The 22,845-nt window shown below is 38.5% G+C and overlaps 1 protein-coding gene across 3 annotated transcripts in view; it reads right to left on the reverse strand.

Moving 5' to 3' along the window:
* The window catches only part of LOC109231361 (serine/threonine-protein kinase TOUSLED), a 19,419-nt gene extending 10,186 nt beyond the window's left edge, over positions 1-9,233 (reverse strand). The window contains exons 1-7 of one of the 3 annotated variants that reach the window (XM_019397003.1): positions 9,015-9,233; positions 8,119-8,360; positions 6,297-6,386; positions 5,898-6,095; positions 3,228-3,284; positions 2,922-3,029; positions 2,565-2,609 (exon numbers count right to left, since the gene is read on the reverse strand). In XM_019397003.1, the coding sequence (XP_019252548.1) occupies positions 2,565-2,609; positions 2,922-3,029; positions 3,228-3,284; positions 5,898-6,095; positions 6,297-6,386; positions 8,119-8,349 (729 nt within the window). In that variant the 5' untranslated portion in view covers positions 8,350-8,360; positions 9,015-9,233. Of the gene's footprint in view, positions 1-2,564; positions 2,610-2,921; positions 3,030-3,227; positions 3,285-5,897; positions 6,096-6,296; positions 6,387-8,118; positions 8,365-9,014 lie in introns of all 3 variants that reach the window. The other 2 variants (XM_019397002.1, XM_019397004.1) reach the window with 2 other exon arrangements.

A 22,845-nucleotide genomic window follows, 5' to 3' on the forward strand; every position in this document is an offset into this window, starting at 1 on the left:
TGCCTTACTCAAGACAACCTCAGTAGAAGAAGCATTCCGACAGTGAATAGATGTTTTATGTGCCAGGAGGAATCTGAGAGTGTGAGACATTTGTTTCTTCAATGCACGGTAGCAACTGACATATGGAACATATTTTTATCAGTTTTTGGACTTGCTTGGGTCATGCCTTGCAGTATCAAGGATGCTTACGAGAGCTGGTGCTCATGGAGAGTTGGGAATCCATCAAAAAAACTTGGCAAATGGTGCCTGCTACAATTTTTTCGTGCATCTGGAATGAGAGAAATCGCAGATGTTTTGATGGGATTTCAACTCCTAATCACTCTCTTAAAGCAACTTGTCTAGTCAATTTATTTACTTGGTTAAACCAGGCCCCTGTAACTAGCTTTGAATCTTTTTGGGATTGTGTATGCTCATTAGTTATGTAAGTTTTGTATATGAGCAGCCACACTTTTGTTGTATATTTTTGCTATGCATCTTCTTGATGCCATTTAATGAAATTATCTTACTTCATCAAAAAAAATAAACTGATGGAATCCCACATCAGAGATGAATGGGTTCTTGGACTCTTTATATGGTTTGGGCAATCCTCACCCTTTGAGCTAGCTTTTGGGGTTGATTTAGACCCAAGGTCCATTCTTATCAAGGTATTAGGTCCAGGCCCCCAAGATAGATTGTTCACGCTCCAGTTGGCCAGCCTGGGCGTGCGGCGGGGTGATGAATACCACATCAGAGATGGATGAGTTCCTTGGACTCTTTATATGGCTTGCCAATCCTCACCCTTTGAGCTAACTTTTGAGGATGAGTTAGGCCCAAGGTCCATTTTTATTATAAACCACATGAGTGCTAGTGGAACAACAGTCCATGCCATGTGCCTTTTCCTCCTCCTCCCACAATTCCAATTGATCATTAATTCTTTAAGAGTACTTGGCATCACCCATGAAATACCAAACCAACTAAGTATTTCCCCACATAACCTTGAGCCAACACGACAATGTACAAGGAGATGATCCACATCTTCACCCGCCTCCTTGCACAAGAAGCAGCAATTGACACAAATGACCTTCCGCTTCCTAAGGTTCTCGGCCATCAAGATCACCCCTCTAGCTGCTAACCAAGTAAAGCATACTTTCCCCAACACCTTCGGGATCCAAATCAAGCTATATGGAAAAACAATCTCCTCCCTAATTAAAAGCTTTTCATAGAAAGGCTTAATAATACTTTGTATTCCCCAACCCCCACCTCCATGCATCATGGCTATCTGGTGACGTACATTATTTATGGAGCAAGTCTATCAATCTTGAAGCATACTTTTCCCGGCACCTTCAGGATCCAAATCGAGCTATATGGAAAAACAATCTGCTCCATAATTAAAAGCTTTTCATAGAAAGACTTAATAATACTCTGTATTCCCCAACCCCCACCTCCATGCATCATGGCCATCTGGTGACGTACATTGTTTATGGACCAAGTCTATCAATCTTTGGACCTCAATCACCTCCTAATCATGGAAACTCTTCCCAAATCTCAAATCCCAAAAAATCTCTCCACCTTCTATCCTCCGAATTTGTTGGACTGTCAACTCCTTTTGGCATGATACTCGGTACATGTTCGGTAAATCATCTTTCAACATGTTATCTCCGCACCACCTATGTCTCCAAAAACTAACTCTCCTCCCCTCTCCTACCTTGAATGATATATTGCCACTAAATTCTGTCCATCCTGTCATAATGTTCCTCCATAACCCACAACCATAAGGCATGTTGACATCTTTAGTTCTCCACCCCCTATCCTGCCCTCCTCCCCAAAACCCACCACAACCCCTTTCAGATAGGTATTTTAACCTTCTTGTCGACATGAGATCATTGCAGGCACAAATGGAACACAGATAAGAGGAACATTTAAAAGTTTAACAAATCAGGATTTGACAGCAATATTTGAGAGGAAGCTAAATAGTGATGTTCGTGAACAACTTGCATGAGATGATAAATATGTCCACAGATGGACCATAGCAAAAGGAAGCATTTTAGATTCAATAAAGCCAGATTCCACAACAATATTTTGATAGACAAGCTGAATGGCAATGGCTGTGCACAAATTGCATGTAATACATACCATACATATGTAAAGAACTTCAGTAGTACAGGGTATTTGATATTCCTCTATTCTACACAAGGTAGAAACTCTGGTTTTTAATTTGAATAACTATATGTTCTACTGAAATGGTCAAGCTGAATACACACCTCTTACGATTTCTATATGTTTCATCCAAAGGAAAATCATATGAACAGATACATTATTTAATAGCATATTCAGACTAATACGATATCTCCAAAGGAATACAACTTTAAGAAAACATAGTGCCAATCAGACTCGGCAAAAATTTGATTTGGCGACAAGCACACTGATACAGCTAATAATAGTGTCACATATATTTCTTTGGTCTTGAGGTTTAGAGAGGCAACCGCACAAACTAAATAATTCCTTGCACAAACAATACTTATTATTTCTAGGGCAGAAACAGAACTTGACCAACCAAAAGAAGTAAAGCAACTGATGAAGCACACCTTTGGCTTTGTCTGCTGCTCATAATCTTTAAGATCCTTCAATTCCTGCATAATTGAGTCATGCAATGACGAATAATCAGTTGCAACTGAAATTATTATTGAAAGGGAAAGCAACTAATGGTTCGTCTGCATACGGACAAGTTATATACAGATTATAATATTAGGGATGCTAATTCAACGAATAATAATTTCTGAATTACTTGCATTTGTTATCAAAGTGTTGGTTAACCATTTCAAAGTTTGTGCATAAAATTTAAAACATTTGTTTCTAATAATACCCTGGATCTATTAATGTCGAGATCACTTCCAGTAATGCAGGTAACCAAACAACCGCTATGTCTAGGAAAGAAGTTGTACCTTTTCCAGCTGTTGACACTGATGTTGATAATCTGATGCCTCTTGACGGGATTTCTTAAGCTCTTCCTCCAAAGCCACAACTTTTGCCCGTAAAGAAGTGATCTCCTCCTAATTTCCAAGGGCATTCCACATCATTTTAATAAATTAGAGGCTATAAAACAGTAGCAAACAGTGACTGCATAAAATTGATGAGCTGCAACACTTTTTATGGGATAAATTTCATCGCATAGAAATTGCAGGTCAGAATGCACTTTTTGCCAGTAAAAAGGAACGGAAGAAATCTGAAAACTGTAACTAAACCCATACTTCGATTAGAGTCTGTCGATCGTGCCCAATTTGCTCTTTTGGCAAACCATCCTGCAACTACACCAAGCAAAACGATAATGTGTTAATCCACTGATGAACTGCCTACTCTGTAATCTATCATCCTTTCCATTGTAAAGTTTCAAAAATGGCATCTGTTACCTTTTGTAATCAACTTCACATAGAGTAAAGTTACAATCTATTTGCTTTTGATACTTTCCAAAACAAACTGATGTTTACTATTAAATATCATAAGGGGTTGGGGTTGGGGTTGCAGAGGATTTATATTGCGTATCAAGTGCTCACACATTTGGTAGATGGTTGCTTCCCACTGCTTCTCAGAAATGCATAAACACAGAACAATCTCGTAATATATCTTTAACAGACCCTATAAAGAAGCTCATGGACATCAACAGAGAAGAATACAAAACAAAACAAATATACCTGGAGTGACCCTCCACGGCAACGAAGCATTCTTAACAATTAAGCAACACGTGACAACTAGGTAAACCTACATAAGCAAGCTCAATCGCTTCACTGCGATTAAGATAGCTACAAGTTGCAGAAGCACAATCAAAGGAATCTAAATGACAAAACACTGTCCAGAAACTCACAAGTCATTGCTAGTGTCCTATATAACTACACAGCAGGAAAAGGTATACAAGGATAATCAATCACGCAGAATATCTCTTTCAGAAGATCTTAGCTAGTCAATTCAACCAGAATTTAATGCTCGATAAATGCCAAAAAGGAGAAGAAGAACAAAAAAGAATAGGTAAACTCATAGTCGGTGTGTGTTTCCAATCTATAAAGTTCTGGTGCTAGCTTTTCTCCTTCCTTCTTTCTTATTTATTTCCTCTTTCAATTGCAGTATCTCTCTTGTTTTCTCCTCATTTTCAACCAAATGTTCTGACCCAGTATTTCCCCAAAGACCAAAACCTTTAACTATTATGTCATACAAAGTCTCACATCTTGTATAAACATAGAAGTGACAAGATCAACACAGAAATTAGTAACCAGCAACCTGCCCAAGCACTTAAGAGTTTGGTGAGTGGTGCTTTTCACTTTGGGTCACCTTTAGCCCAACTCATAGTGACCCTAGTCCCTAGTCATATTCTGTTCACAGATTGTTGTTGTTGTTGTTCATATTGATATATTGAGGCTAGTCCAGAAGGAGGTCTTTTGGGCAGGTTAGTTTATCACCCACCTAAACCCATTGTTGACCCAACCCAATAGTGGCCAAGCAAACATTGGGTGGATTGGGTCTGACTTGAAGTTTTCCATAAGCAATAGTGACCTGCCTATCCTTTCTCGAATAAGAAGGTAGCTCCAACCTCTACAAGGGGCTGTTAGACCCGTGCATACTTACACTGGTTCTACCCTGATCAAGCAACCGAATTTGACTCAGTTTGCCCACTTGACACCTCTCCTTACACCATATTAGTGTTTCTATCTCTTACGAGCAAGGAGTGTTCTTCCACAAATATTATCATATCCTCTAAAGCACTGTCCTAGATTGTTTTTTTCATTTCATCGAACTCACAAATCAGATAAAGACTTTGCATATCCATAACCATGTCAAAGAGTAGTCCCCTCATTTTCCAGAACCCTCTTCTCCATGATTGAAGAAGTTCTGCTGCTTTAGCCATCATTGTCAATAGGGGAGCTGGGCTTTTTGAGTCATGGAAGGTATAAAGATGAAATACAACATTTCCCGATTATGATAAGCACGCCTAAGAGGCCATAAGAGCAAAAAGAAGAAATTACACTCATTTAATTATCATACCAAATTTTGTATAATTACAGCTAAAAAAGAATAGTACAAAAATTAGGCGTGATGGCAGGGCGGTGTAGGGGTGCGAGCGGCGATACGTGAGCAGGCATGGTGAAGAGTTAGTGCTCATGTTGGGAATGATCAGTGGTAAGGGAAAGGGGTAAAAGGATATTTATGCTTAATCCAGTACAATAGGTTTCCCAACTCGTCTCCCCACAAGAAAAAAAAGAAGGATGGGCAATGTGCTTGTTAGGCCAATGCGAACCTGGTCTACTCAATGTTTAAAATCATGATTTTAGCCAGTAATACTATGACGGAGAAATGCTGACTAATAAGCAGGATAAACCAACTCATCTTTAAACTTACTAAATCACAAGAGTAAATTGATGATACCACCCAAAAATATCTCATCCAGTTACAAATTTGTTCAATTGTAGTCATCTTAAGTGATAATCCATTAAACATTGAATAGCTATTATCAAATTGTCCCAGTAATCTGCTGAAACAAGAGTAGCTAAGGTATAAAGGATGACATAAGAAAAAAGGAAACACATTACAACAATGAAAGCTAAATTTGTTTCAGCATATAGAATGTAGAACTAGCAGCATAAGTCCAGATTTCAACCATTGTAAAGGTACAACAAAGAAATGAATGTCAGCGGCAACTCTAATATGTATTAATATTAAGCTTAAATATTTCAGAATTGACATTGATAAAGCAGGACCTTCTCTAGTCTTTTTTTTTTCCCTAGTCTTGTTTGTTAACTCTCCATATGCACTGTCTATGGTGTTGGACAAACACTTGCCAGTATATTTTACACTTATCTTTTCAAGCTCAATCACTACTAATACTCATATTATCCTAAAACAAACCTAAAATCATGCCAGGAAAAACTCACCTTCTGGCAAGAGTTCTCGAGCTGACCATTTGACACAGAAACTGCTTGTGACTTGGTCTGATCACTAACTCGGGAACCACGTCCTCTACCAGAATTAGTTTGTCCCTTGACACGGCTTTGTTTCCGTCTATTCACATCTGAACCCACTTTGCTTGTGTCTGTATTGTCTACTATCTTTTTCACAGTATCAGCTGCTGTCTACAAAAAGTATTTCCTTCAGCATTAGCATATACATTCTTCCAGAAGGGTAAGCTGAAAAACACCCTAATATCACATGGCTAGCAAATCAACAGTTGTAAAAGAGAGTATCCCAGTTATTAGAATGCTTCACACCTAAAGAAACTGCCAAGAAGAGTAAGACGTTATATATAAAACATAGCATATAAATATAAGATATACCTCCACATGTTCAAATGAAGTTGAGCTGTTGTCATCCTCAAGTTTGCGCCGCTTCTGAGTGTTTGCTTGTATGAGAAATTCCCTTCCATTCTGGTTGAGGGGAAGGAGAAATGTCAGCAATGAGAAAGAAAATCTTGCTTTAAGAGCAGAAGATGGAGAACGATTTGCAGCACTGGAAACTAATGCAAATTTGCAATCAGTAGTTTGTGCAGTTCATACAGAATAATTAATTCTTCTTGATCATAGCCAGGAATATTTGTTATTATACCAGAGCAAAATCTGGCTTATTAAAGTAGATATTAGATTTGTTCCAAGATTGAAGATATTTGGATCCAGATTTCTCATTTAAAAGTACAGGGGGGAAATCATCCAATGCACCTTATAATCAATTCCGAGTTGTGTTTCTTTCGAGATGCTGAGGTCACAAACTACTAGGTTCTGATAACTCAAAAAGACTTTCTGTCCAGAACTATTGGATTGGAATTCGGAAGGAAGAAACTTTAGTAGATGTGAACTGGTTGAAGTTTGAAACCTACAAGGTATGAAAGCTTTTTACGGAAGACAGTTCCCATTAATACAACTGGATAAGTTTTTTCTTGAACAGAACTACTGGCAATTGAATGCCAGAAACAATTAAACTTCTCTAGAATGAGTTGTCGAATTTTCCTGCAGAAATTTAGCTTGAATAAAAAGAGAGGAGATGGAAACAAGGCGTGCATACGTAACTGATAGACAAAATACAAAGAGAATGGTGTGTCCAAAAGATCATCAAGGCAACCAAGTACTTGGAGCAAACTGGCATCACCTTGACTGAATTCCTGGGAATAGGAAAGTTTTCCATCAGGAAAATGTACAGGAAGCTCGGGGGTTTATGAAGGTACCCTGGAAGAGAATGATATGCAACAACATGGCTGCCCCCAAATGGATTTTCATCCTCCGGCTGGCTGCACATGAGAGACTATCTACACAGGACAGGCTAACTCGTTGGGGCATATTGGTGAACCAAATATGTCCACTATGCAACCAACAGGATGAGACCATTTCACATCTGTTCTTTGAATGTGAAGTAACCTCTGAAATATGGGGTAAAATGCTGGAATGGCAAGGAATCCAAAGACAAGTGCTGAGTTGGAAAGATGAACTAGCATGGGCTGTAATGCACTATAATGGCAAGAATCCCAAGTCGGAAATCTACATAATGGTGCTGGCCAGAACTGTATACCATGTTTTGATGGAGCGGATCAAAGGGTGTTTAGTCAAACACAAAGAAGTACAGTAAAAATCACAAAGATGATAGTTCAGGAAGTCTTCTATAGAGCAAGCAAGGAGGCAACTATGGCAAGGACGCTGCAACACCTTAATTTTTATCCTTGAGTATGTAGGTGGGCATTGTAAGGGGAGAATGGATGATGTACCGGAAAATGGAATTGGTGTTCATTTTCCTCTTTTGAGCAGTTTCTTTTCTTTTTTATTGATCTGTACGTGTTTTACTTGGTAATAAAGTCTTTATTTACCCAAAAAAAAAAAGATTTTGCTGCATTTAGCAAACCCGGTTTTGTAAGGATTTAAGTTATATACACGGACAATGTAATAAATTTTAGCACAATCAGACTAATTTAACATGTTATAGCAGGTTACTTACAATCTATTCCAGGATACTAATAAGTGCTTATTGAATAAAATTACATACAATTATCTTTTAAGTTACATCACACATTTTTTACATTGACAGTGCCCAAAACTTAAACAACAATAAGAATTGCATTTTTCCATACCTACGCTAATTAAAAGAAAGAAAAAGCTGAATTTCACAAACACTTACATTATCATCGTCATCAGAATCACTAGAGACAGCAAGCTCAGCAACATTGTCAGCAGGCCCAGGCCCAAGCCCAAACTTGGCTGGGGCAGACCAGGAAGTAGCTTGGGATGTAGATGTAGATGAGGCTTTGCCCACCATTCTTGCCTCGAGTTTAGCAATCTTTGTGGGCAGAGACTGATCTGATTGGTTTGAAGAATTGGATGCAAAATGAATGACCATATCATCTGACATTTTTCAAAATGCTACCTTAAAGAACAAATAATCAGATTATTCACAAGTGCCTTTCAAGACCCAAAACATAAAAGAGATGAACTTGGGTATCTTTTTTATAATTCAAAGCGAATTTAGGAGATCCCTTTTAGTCAAAAGGAGTTGTAAAACCAAGAAACGGTTGTGTCCCTCAAATGAATTCAATCCTTTTGACAACAAGAAAGCAAATAAATGGGTACTGTGGAGATTTAGGGTTAAATTCCTATTTTGTGGAAATGGAAAAAATTGAAGGGCGGGAAGTAATAAGGAGTTGTAGAGGAGGTGAGGGGGAGATTTTTGAAATCAGAAGAGTGGGTCTTTTTGAAAGAGAACATCACTTATCAATACTTACGGACCAATTTAAGATGCCATAAGCGTAACTAAAACAATCCAACAAAATTACGAATTTGCCACTGAGAAACAAATGGAACTTTTAGGGTAAAATCCACAGAGAAAAAGATGCCAACTTTAGCTCAAAGTTGTTTGCAACTCAAAAACATATTAAACTACAAAAATGATACAGAATCTGAGGCAGAAGAAGAAAAAAAAAGCAAAATCTAAGTTGTACTGGTTCATGAAAAACTTAATCAATGACATAAAAGGGATCAGATTACGTTATTTTAGAATTTTGGAAGAGAAAATTGGACCTAGAATATTTCAGAATATCTCCTCTGCATTCCCATCAGTGCTTATGTAACATTTCTGCAGTTAGATGTGTAATATTCCCTTCCATGGCGGCAGATTCAGTCAAGTAGGAAACGGAACTGACGGCAATAGTGATGAAGAAACAGTAGGAAGATCCACGCGCTGTTGGTTGACGGTAACGGAGAGAGTAGACTTGGTGCGAGTTATGAGCAATCTGTTCTATAATGTTTTAGAATAACTCATTTGTTCATTAAAACTATTTCACTATTTCAACTTCAACTTTAAATACATTTTACTTTTTATAAACTAAAATACATATAAAACTAATCAAATAAACTGAAAATATAACATATCTATAATAATTAATTTTATAAACTAAAATACATATTTAAAAAAATCAAATAAAATGAAAATATAACATATGTATATAATAATTATTTTTATATACATATTAAAATTAATAAATAAGAAGAATAAAAGGGGGGTGGGAAACTATGTGCAGGCGACTGGACGAGAAAAAACGAAAAAGAGAAGAGAAAAGGAGAAGAAGAAGAAAAAGAAGAAAAGAAAAATTACCTGGAGGCACGAGGCTGAAACCCTAGCTGACTACTGCTGTTAACGTTGGGAAAGAGAAAGAATGTCTTTTTACTTTGGGTCTGTTTTGTATAATAAAAACAAAGACCCAAATTTTTTTTTAATGACCCCTCTGAACAGAAGCGAGCGCTTTTTTGGCTGAAGCGATCGCTTCTGCTGGTCGTGTCGCCTCAGTTAGGAAAAAGCGACGGCTTCTTGCTTCGCCTCGCTTCTCGCTTAAAGCAACGAAGCGCTCGCTTTTCAAAATACTGGCTCAACACAATATTGACTTGATTGTTGACTCAATCATCCCAAACAAGTCAGCATATTGTGTTAAACCTAAAGTTCATAAAAATATGCATGAACAAGAGGAAAGATTACCTCAAAGGGAGTGGATAATGGAGAGTTTGAGTCCATATATTGGAGAAACAAGATATCATCACGTCGTTAATATACATGGCTATCGTCAAAGGGACTATCGGTGTAGAAGCGTTGCAATAGAAGTATTCTCAAAAAGAGTGTTGGACTTAGTGTTGTCAAAGGCCCGCTTAAACCCTGAAGTGAGGCTCAAAATATGTTGAGCGTTTCGCCTCGCTTTGTGGGCGCTTTAGTATCGCATCAAGGCTCTAAGACATACTTTTACTTGCAATGAGTGTAATCCTGAAAAGGCGATATTAAATAATTGATATTTCACTTTATCGTAATATATTTTTTAATTTTTTTTGTCCATATATTTGTTATTTATACTTATAATTATTGTTCTTAGACTACATATGCATATTTTTACTTTTTCTTCAGTTACGCCTTTTTTCATTAAAGCCCATGCTTTATTTGTGTTTTGCGCTTAAAGCCCCGACCTTAGAGATTTTTTGCGCTTTTTGCCTTTGATAACACTGGTTGGACTCCATACTTACTAGACATGGAATTGGTTAAGTTCCATGAAGTTCTAACATCAATAACTTCAGATCGTAAGTTGAAGTTTGAGAGTCAGCGTAAAAAGATTACATGGAGAAGACTTGGTAGAAAGTTGAAACTTAGAAAGTGGGATTTGTTAGACCACATACTAAGTTTTCTTACAACACGAAGAAACTCTATGTTAAGCTAGCAAAGTGTAACTTGAAATCGGGCGAGCATTGGGTCCTCATTCTTTATGATAGCAAATCTTGCGCCATTTATGGAAGCCGTTAGACTCGAAAATGAATCTTTTTCAACCAGGGGAGAATGACACAAAATCAAGATGGCCACGAATTTCAAGAAATTGAATAAGTCCAATAATCCATTCAAGATTATGATTTATTTTCCTTAAAGACTGGGATTTCTTATTTCTTGTTTCCTAATAATCTTATTTCTTGTTTCCTAATAATTTAATTTTTGTTTTTGTCGGATTATATTTGTAGTTATAGTCAAACTAGGGTTGGTAGTTGGTATCCCATTCCTACTTGAATTCTTTTTTTTATTTTAGTTAGGGTAGGTTTTCTTAGCCTTATTCTTATTCTAGTTAGATTAGGATTTCGTTAACCTTATCAATTTTACTCATTGCAAGGCCTATTTAAAGGGTATAATATGCTGAAAATAAACAATAGTGATTAGTTTTTCTAAGTTTTTTCTTCAAAAACATGATTGATCTTTTATTTCATTCTTCTTACTTTATTCAACTCTCCTTCCAATCTCAGGATTGAGAAATGTGAGGGTGGGGTTTCTTTCCATCTTACATTCTTCTAATATGAGTTTGAAAAACGCTTTCGCTAGTTTTGTGAAAAAAAATAGCGGGGTACTTTTGTATTTCTCTCTTTTTATTGTACTTGACAGGCGCAAAATGTTGAAAGTACATGAGATGTCTCCTACGTTACCCATAATTCACGGAATTTCCACGTAACTTCATAGTCATTCGGTCTGAATTCTACATGAAGGACATAGATGACAAAACAGAAAGACCCATGATGTAGAAGATCATAACATGAGTGATTCGGCAGATTTGGATTCATATATATAAGGAGACCAACAAACCACTAAAAGAAAATGTGAAATACCTTGACAATGCAATGCCAAAATCATAGGAGCATTGACGTTCTATTATCTTCTCAGTGTAGGCTGGGTAAGATAAGTGATACACCTAGTCATAACTAGCATTTATAGTACACCCACAGTCACCATTTCCAATGTGACAACTAGCTAACAAAGTTGTCAATTCTATCTCGCGCTTGGGGCAATGCTAAAGCTAGTGAGGTTGTCACCGAGGCACGTCTATCGCTGGCGGAAAACTATTCCAAACAAAGTTGCCAATTCTCTTTTTCTAATTTCCCAAATTAGTCATTCAAAATTTCAACATATTATCCGAATATACAAGCACATACAAGTTATAAATAGCAGGCTATTCATAAAAGTCCAAGATGCACCAACCATATACTATTGCGCTCGTTCAAGAAGTCAAATTACTTCTACTCATGCTCGTTCTACAAAAGCTAATAGATCTCTCGTTTTTTACAATTATTCTTTACTACTTTAGTGTTCTACAAATATCCATGTTTGCAGAGGTACATATCTACATGGAACGCGGACCAATAAACTAGTAGAGAAAGTAATTAAGTTGACATATATGTAGATAATTCTAAGCTTTTCAATGCACCAGCATTACAACACAAGGATGCCATTTACAAGATTTTGCTGCATTTAGCAAACCCTATTTTGTAAGGATTTAAGTTATATATAATGAAAATATAGTATTATCAGACTAATTTAACATGTTATAGCATGTTACTTACCATCTATTCTAGGATACTAATTGAAGGATATAAATTATTCATATAATTTCATATGTAAAAAAATAAGTTTTTAAAATAAAATATGAATAAAAATATCATATCATTGCATATTTTCTAACAAATCTTGTAGGAAAAAAAATATGAAAAAGAAGGAAAGAAGCTAAAAGACAAGAGAGTGAAGTAAAGCCACAATTGCACACATTGATCACGCCCAACTATGCCTTATAAAAAGGACTCTGCGGACGTTGCAAATATAACCTGAGTATTACGCCCATGGTGGAATCCGCAGAGAGTTAACCTATCAACCGCTATCTTCAGACCCACTAAGTCTTCAGAACCAGCTTCCCAAATATTCAAATCTCAGTTGAGTGTTCTTTAACAACTAGCTTGCAAGCAACTAAATAGCTGTAAACTAAACTAATAAGGTTGTAAACAATTATGAGAAAAATGCTAAGGCAATGATTTCCCCTATTGATGGAATCCCTTCTGTTTATGCTCATACAAATTTACCCACACATCTCTATCAATCATGAATGCTAATCTTACCGTAAATCTCTCCCGAGTAATCACAGTAATTTACTATTGCACTCTCCCGAGATACACTAGCTTACTTTATTTAGCACAATTCAATTTAGATTGCACCCAAGGCATCGTTATTCCTAATCTCGCCTTTAAACCCGCAATTATAGATTCCTCTAATAATCTAGGAGTGGTGTTGTTCAACAATACCCTAAATATGCACTCTTTTCTAAGTTATGCACACTAAATAGGCACAGCTAATTGAGGATCCTGTCACTTAACTACAACGAACACAAAGTTGAACAAATAAAGATTAAACTAGCAATTTGTATTCACATAAACAAGAAGTTCATCACCCAATAGGTTCCATCAACGCCTTAGACAAGGAATTTAGCTACTCATAGATATGGGAGAATAAACTAAGCTTGAATTCATCATAAAATCAAAAGAAAAGAAGAAAGATGTTTAGAGTACTTTCTCACAATTGTTTTCCTTGCTAAGAAACCTAAAAAATCAATACATGCCTCTCTTGGGCGAAGTCTAATGTTTTAAATAGGGTTTAGGTCTAAAAATCCCGTAATTGACACTTTGGTCCCTGAAGTTTCTGCGCCTGCCGCGGTTCTGCCGCGGTCGCGGTAGAACCGCGGCCAAACACCCTCGCGGATTCTCACAACTTTTGCAGCTGCTTCCCACCGCGGTTCTGTCGCGGTCGCGGTGAAACCGCGGTGGATCCAGTTCTCTGAATCTTCGGCCTGTTTTTGCACGGGTCACTTAGGAAATTTCACGGTTGGCCTCTTTTTCATCACTTTTGACTCCAAAACTGCTCCTTAGCCGTCTTTATAAATATATCACCTACAAATCATGAAAAGCACTAATAAGAGCATTTTGTCATCACTTTTAGCATTAAAACTACATAAGAAGGTGATTATTCAAGGTGTGATTATAGTCAAATTCACCTATTATCACACATCATGTTCATATTCGTAAATGTGGAATATACATATGGGCTTATGGAAAGAGACAATTAGAGATGAAAAGGAGCATATTTGTATTTGTGGGATCTATATACGCAAAGTCACATTCGCATACATGAAACCCATATTTGCAAGCCTAACCCATGAAGTCATGAATGGAAGCAAAAGAGCTATAGATGCATATGTGGAATCTATATACACAAATGTCACATTTGCATATATGGAACCTACATTTGCAAATCTAACCCATGAAGTCAAGAACGGAAGCAAAAGAGTCATATATGCATGTGTGGAATCTATATTTGCAAAGGTCACATTCGCATATATGGAACCTACATTTACAAGACTAACTCATGAAGAAAAGAGTGAAGCACAAGTGCCATGCAAATATATGGAATCTACATACACAAATGTCACTTCACATACATGGATTTCACATTCGCAAAAGTGGAACATGACAAAAGCTTCTCATATTTTCCTATAAAAAGCAAGCTATCTTTGTATAAGCATATTCAATCTTTGTAAGATAAGAACTAGTCTTGGTCTTCTTTCTTTGTAGTAAAAATATTTCCTAAGTTTTTTAAATATTTTTAGTCTTCTAAATATCTTTTTAAGCTTTTCTTACTCCATAATAGAGTAATCTCTTTTTGTTGGGATAGTTTATGAAGCTTGATATATTTTATAATACTATCTTAGTTTTTATATATTCTTGGATTGAAACTTTTTATTTACATTTCACATTGTGCTGAAATGATGGTTTTTAATTACTCTATCATCACATTTATATATTTTATCTCTAAGTTATTCATATATTAATTTTGTAATTCTCGCGGAGCAAAATTAATATATAATAACTGATGAATAAAATAGTAGTGTGAAAGTAATTTTTCAGTGAACTATTATTTCAAGTCAGTAATCTTGCTTGCCTCAGTTTTAATTCTCACGGAGGAATTGTTGTAGGCAAGATTATTAATTGTAACGACCTGGTCAGTCATTCTGGGAGTTATAGGCCCGTTTCCCCCATTTCTGTTTCTTTATGTGTTGTTCAGTTGTGTTGAGTTGTATCGAGTTGGTAGGTTTGGGTTCGGAGTAGTTTTGGAGTGAAATGATCACTTAGTCTCTTGGTTAGAAAGCTAAGTTAGAAAAGTCAACCAGAAGTTGACTTATGAGTAATCGAATCGGATTTGGATTTTTATGATTTGGTTAGCTTCGTTGGGTTATTTTGGACTTAGGAGTGTGTCCGGAATGTAATTTGGAGGTCCGTGGTAGAATTAGGCTTGAATTGGCGAAAGTTAGAAATTTGGCAATTTTGGTCGGCAGCAGAAAATTAGGTATCGGGGTCGGAATAGAATTCTGAAAGTTGGAGTAGGTTCGTAGTGTCATTTGTGACATGTGTGCAAACTTTGAGGTCATTCGGACGTGGTTTGATAGGTTTCGAGTCGTTGGCGAGTTTTGGAAGTTTAGAAGTTCTCAGGCTTGAATTTGAGGTTGATTTGGTGTTTTGGTGTTGTTTTGGGTGTTTCGAAGGTTCGACTAAGTTTGGGTAGTGATATATAACTTGTTGGAATTATTGGTTGAGGTCCCGAGGGCCTCAGGTGAGTTTCGGATAGGTTTGGGTTGTGTTGCGCTTGTTTTTCTTGTGTTTTGACGCCGTTTCTTCAAGCATAAATGATATCATATTGAACAAAAATAAGCTCCTATTTCTTTTTTGATTGAAGCATTAGATCCGTATCGTAATTACAAACCCGTAGCAAAAAGAATCATCGAATTTGGACATCGTATGAGGATTTTATGGTCATTTTACTAAGAATTAGGTTGCCAAATTTTTCAGATTAATTACGGAATTGTCACTGACGGCGTATTTAAAAATCTGCACTATTTGCAAATATTGAAACCAACATATATGATTCATTATAAGGCCAAGTTGAGTGATTCAAAAGCCTAACTTGACTTTCACAAGAAATCCATTGGAGGCATAAAAAGTGAGTTTCGGGATCGTTTGGCACGAGAAACGAGGCAGAATAGCTGGCAGAAAAATATATAAAATTAGGGTTTGTTCATTCGGTCATATTTTGAATTGGGGAGCTCGGATTTGGGCGATTTTGGAGGCGATTTTCACCATATGGAGTGGGGTTAGTGTTCTCTACTCGGTTTTGGTTATATTTCATGAATCCATCTTTGTTTTTGGGATTTGATTGATGATTTCAAAGTGAAATTGAGGGAGTTAGGGTTTGAGCTTTGGAGAGTTTTAAGTGAGGATTTAGGGACCAAACGGAGTCCGATTTTGATAAATTTTATATGGTTAGACTCGGGAGAGGATGAGAGTTTTGATTTTTCCATTTTTGACTGATTCCGAGATGTGGGCCCGGGGGTCGGGTTTTGGCCGATTTCGGATTTTTTGTATATTTTATAGTTTTTATTGTGGAATTCGATTCTCTAGCCATGTTGATAATATTATTCTGATTATGGTTAGAATTGGAGTTTTTGGAGACCGAGTCGAGGGACGAGGACATCCCGGAGTAGGATTTTACGCTGTTGAGGTAAGTAACAGTTTTAACTCTGGTATTGAGGGTATAAACCCGGAGAAATTGATATCATGTGATTGTTTGGTGGTGATACCCACGCTAGGTGATGGGTGTGTGGGTGTGCACCGCGAGGGATTGAGACTTGGTCCGTCCCGTGAGGCGGTGAGGCCTAATGGCTGTTATCTGTAGTTATGTGTTTACTTGTTGTTGAACTTGTTTGCCTTCATGTTAGAGATCATGTTTAGGCTTCATTCATGCTCATATTAATTGCGCTCAATCATAGAAATTATCGTACATGTTTACCTCAATTTCTATTATTTTGCTCATATGCTGTGATACTTGATGTGGGATGTGTCCCCTTATTTGTTGATGATGGTAAGGCTAGAGAGGTTCATGACTGAGTGAGGCCAAAGGACTGTTGTGAGATATTTGATATGATAAGGTATTGATACCATAGCGCGTGAGTTGTCCGCGTAGCATGTGAGTTGACCGTGCGGATCCAGGTATTGATAGCATAGCGCGTGAGTTGTCCGCGTAGCACGTGAGTCGACCGTGCGGATCGAGGTTTTTATATTATGGCACGTGAGCTGTCCGTGCTTAGCGCTTGGGCTTTGGTAGCCCCTCCGGAGTCTGTACACACCCCAGTGAGCACAGAGTGTTGCGTGTATTGAGTGTTGAATGCGTGTGCTGCGTGATGGAGTGACATTGTTGTGAGGTTGCATTTACTTTTGCTGTTGCTGCATTATCTATTAAATTTCTTTGTGGTATTTACTGAGTTATGGAATTTACCTGTTTATTTTTGTTTATTTTTATATTGTGAAAATAAATAATTGGACTGTTTTACTTAGCTCGTCACTACTACTCAGTTCCTTAGTTATTTCTGTTACTACTGAGTTGGTTGTACTCGTACTACACCCTGAACTTTATGTGCAGATCTAGGTGAATTAGAGCGCGGCGATCGTTGAGTTCAGGCCGACTACCTGTGGAGATTGTAAGGTAGCTGCTAGTGCCCGCAGGACCTTGTTACTCCTCTTGTCATTTCTTCTTTTGGACAGTTAAACAATTTATATATCTTAGTTTATAGTTTTAGACGCTCATGACTTAGTGACACCCTAATGGTTGGGGCTCGTTTTTCGTATTTTTCTATATTATATTAAGAGTTGATTTAGTTTATGAAAAATTTAAATGTTGAAATGTTTTATTAATTTCTTATAATCAGTTTAGTAGTAATATTTTGGGAAGTAGGCTTGCCTTATAACACATAGGCGCCATCACGACCATGGTTAGATTTTGGGTCGTGACATTGATCCTTAGTAAAAATATTCTCACGAAATTTTACTTTCTTTTAGCATAATTCAAGCAAGAAAAATATTTCGGTTTAAACGTCACTAGTCTTAAGTTGATTAGTTAACATAATTCTCATGGAGTGTTATTAATTAGTTATTTCTTAGTGAGCAAAATATAATTGTATTAGAAATAAACAATTATTCTTTAGAGAAATAAATGTAAAAATTAAGATTTTATTATAATAATATTATCAAGTGAATTCAATGATTCTCAACTCCTTTTTAAATTATAAATCTTACCAAAAATATTTGTTTTGTTTAAGTAATTAATAAATTTTAAACCTCACTCACTTTTCATCAATTTGATTCTCTCAAATAGTAGTTAAAATATTACAAATCTGTAGCATAGATTATCCGGTCTCTTATTAGAATTTGACAGAGTACGAGCATGAAATTTCAATACACATTGGCCTCGTCACTAATAAGTGCATATTGAATAAAATTACCTACAATTACCTTTAAGTGATATCATACATTTTTTACACTGTCACTGCCCAAAATTTAAACAACAATAAGAATTGCATTTTTCCATACCTACGCTAATTAAAAGAAAGAAAAAGGTGAATTTCATAAACACTTACATCATCATCAGAATCAGAATCACTAGAGACAGCAGGCTCCGCAACATTTTTTCCAGGCCCAGGCCCAAGCCCAAACTTTGCTGGGGCAGACCAGGAAATAGCTTGGGATGTTGTGATGACCCAAACGGTCATCTTCTGTTTTAGAACATGAATCCGTATTCTGAGGCCTTAAAACCTCATTTTAGCTCTCCTCGATTTGTGTGCGCAGTCTAGGCGCGATTCTGGAAAGCCTTTACTTGGAAAATTTATGAAATAACAATTTTTGGATTAAAAAGTTGATTTTTTGTTGACTTCGGTCAACGTTTTGGGTAAACAGACCCGGACCCGTGATTTGACAGTCCCGGTAGGTCCGTAGTATAATACGGGACCTGGGCATATGCCCGGAATTGAATTCCGAGGTCCCAAGCCCGAGAAATGAATTTTTGATAAAAATTGTTAAACTAAAATTTCAATGGTTTTGAGAAATTGATTAATTTGTGATCTCGTTGGCATCGGGCCCGTATTGAGCCTGGTACAGGTTTTGATATAATATAGTCATGTCTGTGAAATTTGGTGAAAAACAGAGTTGATTTTCGCATTTGCAAGGCCTTCGTCGCATTTGCGAAGGAAGGTCGGGCCAGCAACTATCGCAATTGCGAGGATTTCTTCGTATTTGCAAAGTGAACTGGGAAGGGCAGGGATCGCAAATGCAATCATCTCATTGCATTTGCGGAGGAACATGTTCGCATTTGCGAACTTTCCTTCGCAATTGCGAAGGTAGCAGGAATGTGGAGGACTTCGCAATTGCGATGGTTCTTCGCATTTGCGAGCTTCGCAATTGCGAAGCTCATGTCGCCAATGCGACAGCTGCAGCTGATAACCTTGGGCTTAGACGGGATTTCTCATTCATTCTTCCATTTTTCAAAACCTAAACTTCAATAGGCGATTTTCCAAGGGTTAGTTCTTCCCAAATCATAGGTAAATAATTCTTAACTCATTTCTTTCAATCTATTTCATCTTTTTACAAGATTTCATCATAGAATCTAGGGTTTTTCATGGTTGAGTTGGGGATTTTTGGGTAGAACTTAGGAATTTTGAAATTTAGGGATTTGGACCTCAAATTGAGGTCGGATTCCAAACCAACTGTATATCCCGGCTCAGGGGTGAATGGGTAATCGGATTTTGGTCTGAATTTCGAGTTTTGACCAAGCGGGCCCAGGGTCGGTTTTTGACTTCTTGGGAAAAATGTTGGGAAACTTATAATTTTGCATTGGAATTGATTTCTCTAGCGGTAATTGATGTTATTAAGTTAATTATGACTAGATACGAGTGTATTGGAGGTTGAACCAGAGGTAAAGCGGTAATTGAGCTTTGAATTGTACGTTGGATTGAGGTAAGTGTTTGGTCTAACTTTGACTCAAGGGATTAGGGATCCCCGACTTAATTGCTATGTGAAATTCCATGTGTGTGGCGTATAGGTGTGGAGACGAGTACTTATGCGCCGCCAAATTACCTGTTTAACATGTTCCCTTGCCCGTTCCAAATATATAGTTTTCCTGTCTTAACTCCTACATGCTTATTGATGCTTCCATATCTAATTGCTTCTTGATAGATGTTGTTTTCTTTATTGAAGATATAAATTGTTCCGTAGTTCATTGTGTTACATTATTGGTTTAAGTTGGTTTATTGGTGTTTCATGATACATGTTGGTTGGTCTCGTTGTGTAGTAATAATCGATGAGATTTCATAATTGTATAGATTCCTGTTGGGTTTGGCTTGAGGCATACATATTGTGGAGGGTTTGAGGTAAATTGTGAAATACTTGTTCTTATTGTGTGGTTGGTACTGATATGGGGGATGGGGTTGCACGCCACAACAAGAGGAATAAGGGTGAAATGTGATTGTCTGGTGGGATCGGGTTACACGCCATAATAAGGAGTAATAAGTGTGGACAGGTGGGATCGGGTTGCATGCCGCAATAAGGAGTAATAAGGGTGAATGCTCATATTATTACTGATTTTATGGTGGGATCAAAATGCGCGCCGCATCATTTATTGTTTATGTACTCTTCTTCTGCTGTGATTTATTCTTGTAGTATTGTAATTCTCTTAAGGATTGGTTATAGCTGAGTACTAGCAAGATGTTTGGGTTCCGTATTTACTTTGTTGCAAGTTACTATCCCAATTCATTCTGTATTTCCTTTTTGCTTTATTATATACTGTTGCGGGTTATATTGTATATGCCCCGCCGTAGCCTCGTCACTACCTCGTCGAGGTTAGGCTCGGCACTTACCAGTACATGGGGTCGGTTGTACTGATACTGCACTCTACATTTTCTATGCAGATTTTGGAGCTGGTTGTGGCTGATCGAGAGGTCGGTTGCAGGCATTCATCCAGGAGACCCAAGGTAGTCCTGCAGGCGTCCGTAGGCCCTGGCGTCCCCTCCTATATTTTTCTTTTTCTGTTTTACTCGAGACAGATGTACTTTTCTTTCAGACCATTACTTGTAGATATTCATAGAATGTTCGTGGGTAGTGACACTAGTTTCTTGGTGCTAACTATTTCGATTTTGTTAATGGTAAAAGGATCTGGAGTAAGTAGATCGAGAGGTCATTTCCGCTTTTATTTTCCGTTGATTTAGTTTTGTTAAATTTCAAATTGTGAAAAGTAAAGGAAAAAGGTGAATAAAACTCTAACATTGGCTTGCCTAGCGAGTACGATGTTAGGCGCTATCACGGTCCCGAAGGTGGGAAACTCAGGTCGTGACAAGTTGGTATCAGAGCACTAGGTTGCCTATGTCTCACAATTCACGAACAAGCTTAGTAGAGTCTGAGGGGTCGGTACGGAGACGTCTGTGCTTATCGCCCAGAGGCTACAGAGTTAGGAACAATTTCACTTCTATTCATCTCTGTCATGCGAATTGATCTCTCAATGCTAATTGAACTCTCTACTATGTTCTTTCGTAGATGGCGAGAACACGTACCGCTTCATTAGCTGATCAGCAGCCTGAGCCCCCAGTGACAGCTCATACGAGAGGCAGAGGATGAGGTCGAGGCCGTGTTAGAGGCTGAGGCAGGGGCAGGGCTCAGCCCAGAGCTCGAGCAGCGGCGAAGCCTCAGGTAGAGTTTGATGAGGAGGCTCCGGCCTAGACCGTTCCAGCAAAGCCAGCTCAGGTCCCAGAGGGGTTCATCGCTACCCCGGTACTTCAGGATGCCTTGGTCCGTCTAGTGGGCCTTATGGAGAGCGTTATTGAGGCCGTCATGCTTCTTGTAGCACCAACCGTCTCTCGGGTTGGGGAAGGAGCACAAACTCCCGCTACTCACACTCCGGAGCAGATGGCTCCTCAGTTTCAGACTCCAGCAGCTCATCCAGTTGGGGTAGTTCCGCCGGGTGTTGCAGCACAGACCAGTGATGGATCAGTCATGTCTTCTGATGCCTTGTGGAGGTTGGACAGGTTTACCAAGCTTTTCACCACTACCTATGGCAGTACATCTTCAGAGGATCCCCAGTACTATTTGGACAATTGTCATGAGGTGTTACGGAACATGGGGATAATGGAGACCAATGGGGTCGACTTTGTTACTTTTCGTCTGTTAGGTTCCGCCAAGAAATGGTGGAGGGATTATTGTTTGGCCAGACTAGCTGGGTCACCAGCTCTCACTTGGAACCAGTTCTCTCAGCTATTTCTGGAGATGTATCTTCCTATCACTTAGAGGGAGGACTATCGGAGGCAGTTCGAGCGCCTTCAGCAGGGTTCTATGACCGTCACCCAGTACGAGACTAGATTTGTTGATTTGGCTCGTCATGTTCTTCTTATGCTTCCCACCGAGAGAGAGGGTGAGGAGATTTATTGAGGAACTTGCTCAGCCTATCATATTGCAGATGGCTAAGGAGACATGGAGTGAGATTTCTTTCCAGGATGCAGCCAATGTGGCCAGACGATTTGAGATGGTTTTAGCTCAGGGAGTGGTCAGGGATCTAACAAGAGGCCTCGTCACTCCGGTGGATTTAGTGGGGCCTTATTTAGAGGTCGAGGTACTTTTGGTAGAGGCCATCATCCCAGGCTGTTTCATTCAGCACTTCAGAAATCCCATGGAGTTTTAGGGGGTCGTGGTCCTTATGTACCTCCTTCAGGGCAGCCAGCTTATAGTGCACCTCCAGCTCCTATCCGAGCACCTCCCCTTCAGAGTTATAATCGCGATCAGCCGGCCCGTCAGGGTTAGTAGTGAGTATGGGCATATCCGGAGGACCTGTCCGAGATTAGTGGGTGTTCAGTCACAGCAGCAGAGTTCTCGTGCCATGATTCCAGCACCGCCTGCCCAGCCAGCTAGAGGTAGGGGTCAGGGAACCAGAGGTAGGGGTCAGCCCGATAGAGGTAGAGGTCAGGCCGTTAGAGGTGGAGGCCAGGCCGCTAGAAGTGGAGGCCAGCCATCAGGAGGTCATCCCAGGGATATGGTTCAGGGTGGTGGGGCCCAGCCCCGATGTTATGCTTTCCCAGCCAGGCCTGAGGCTGACTCATCCGATGCTATTATCACAGGTACTGTTTCGGTTTGTAGTAGGGATGCTTCAGTTCTA

This window comes from Nicotiana attenuata, chromosome 8, assembly GCF_001879085.1.
Source record: "Nicotiana attenuata strain UT chromosome 8, NIATTr2, whole genome shotgun sequence".
NCBI classification, from domain to species: Eukaryota; Viridiplantae; Streptophyta; class Magnoliopsida; order Solanales; family Solanaceae; genus Nicotiana; species Nicotiana attenuata.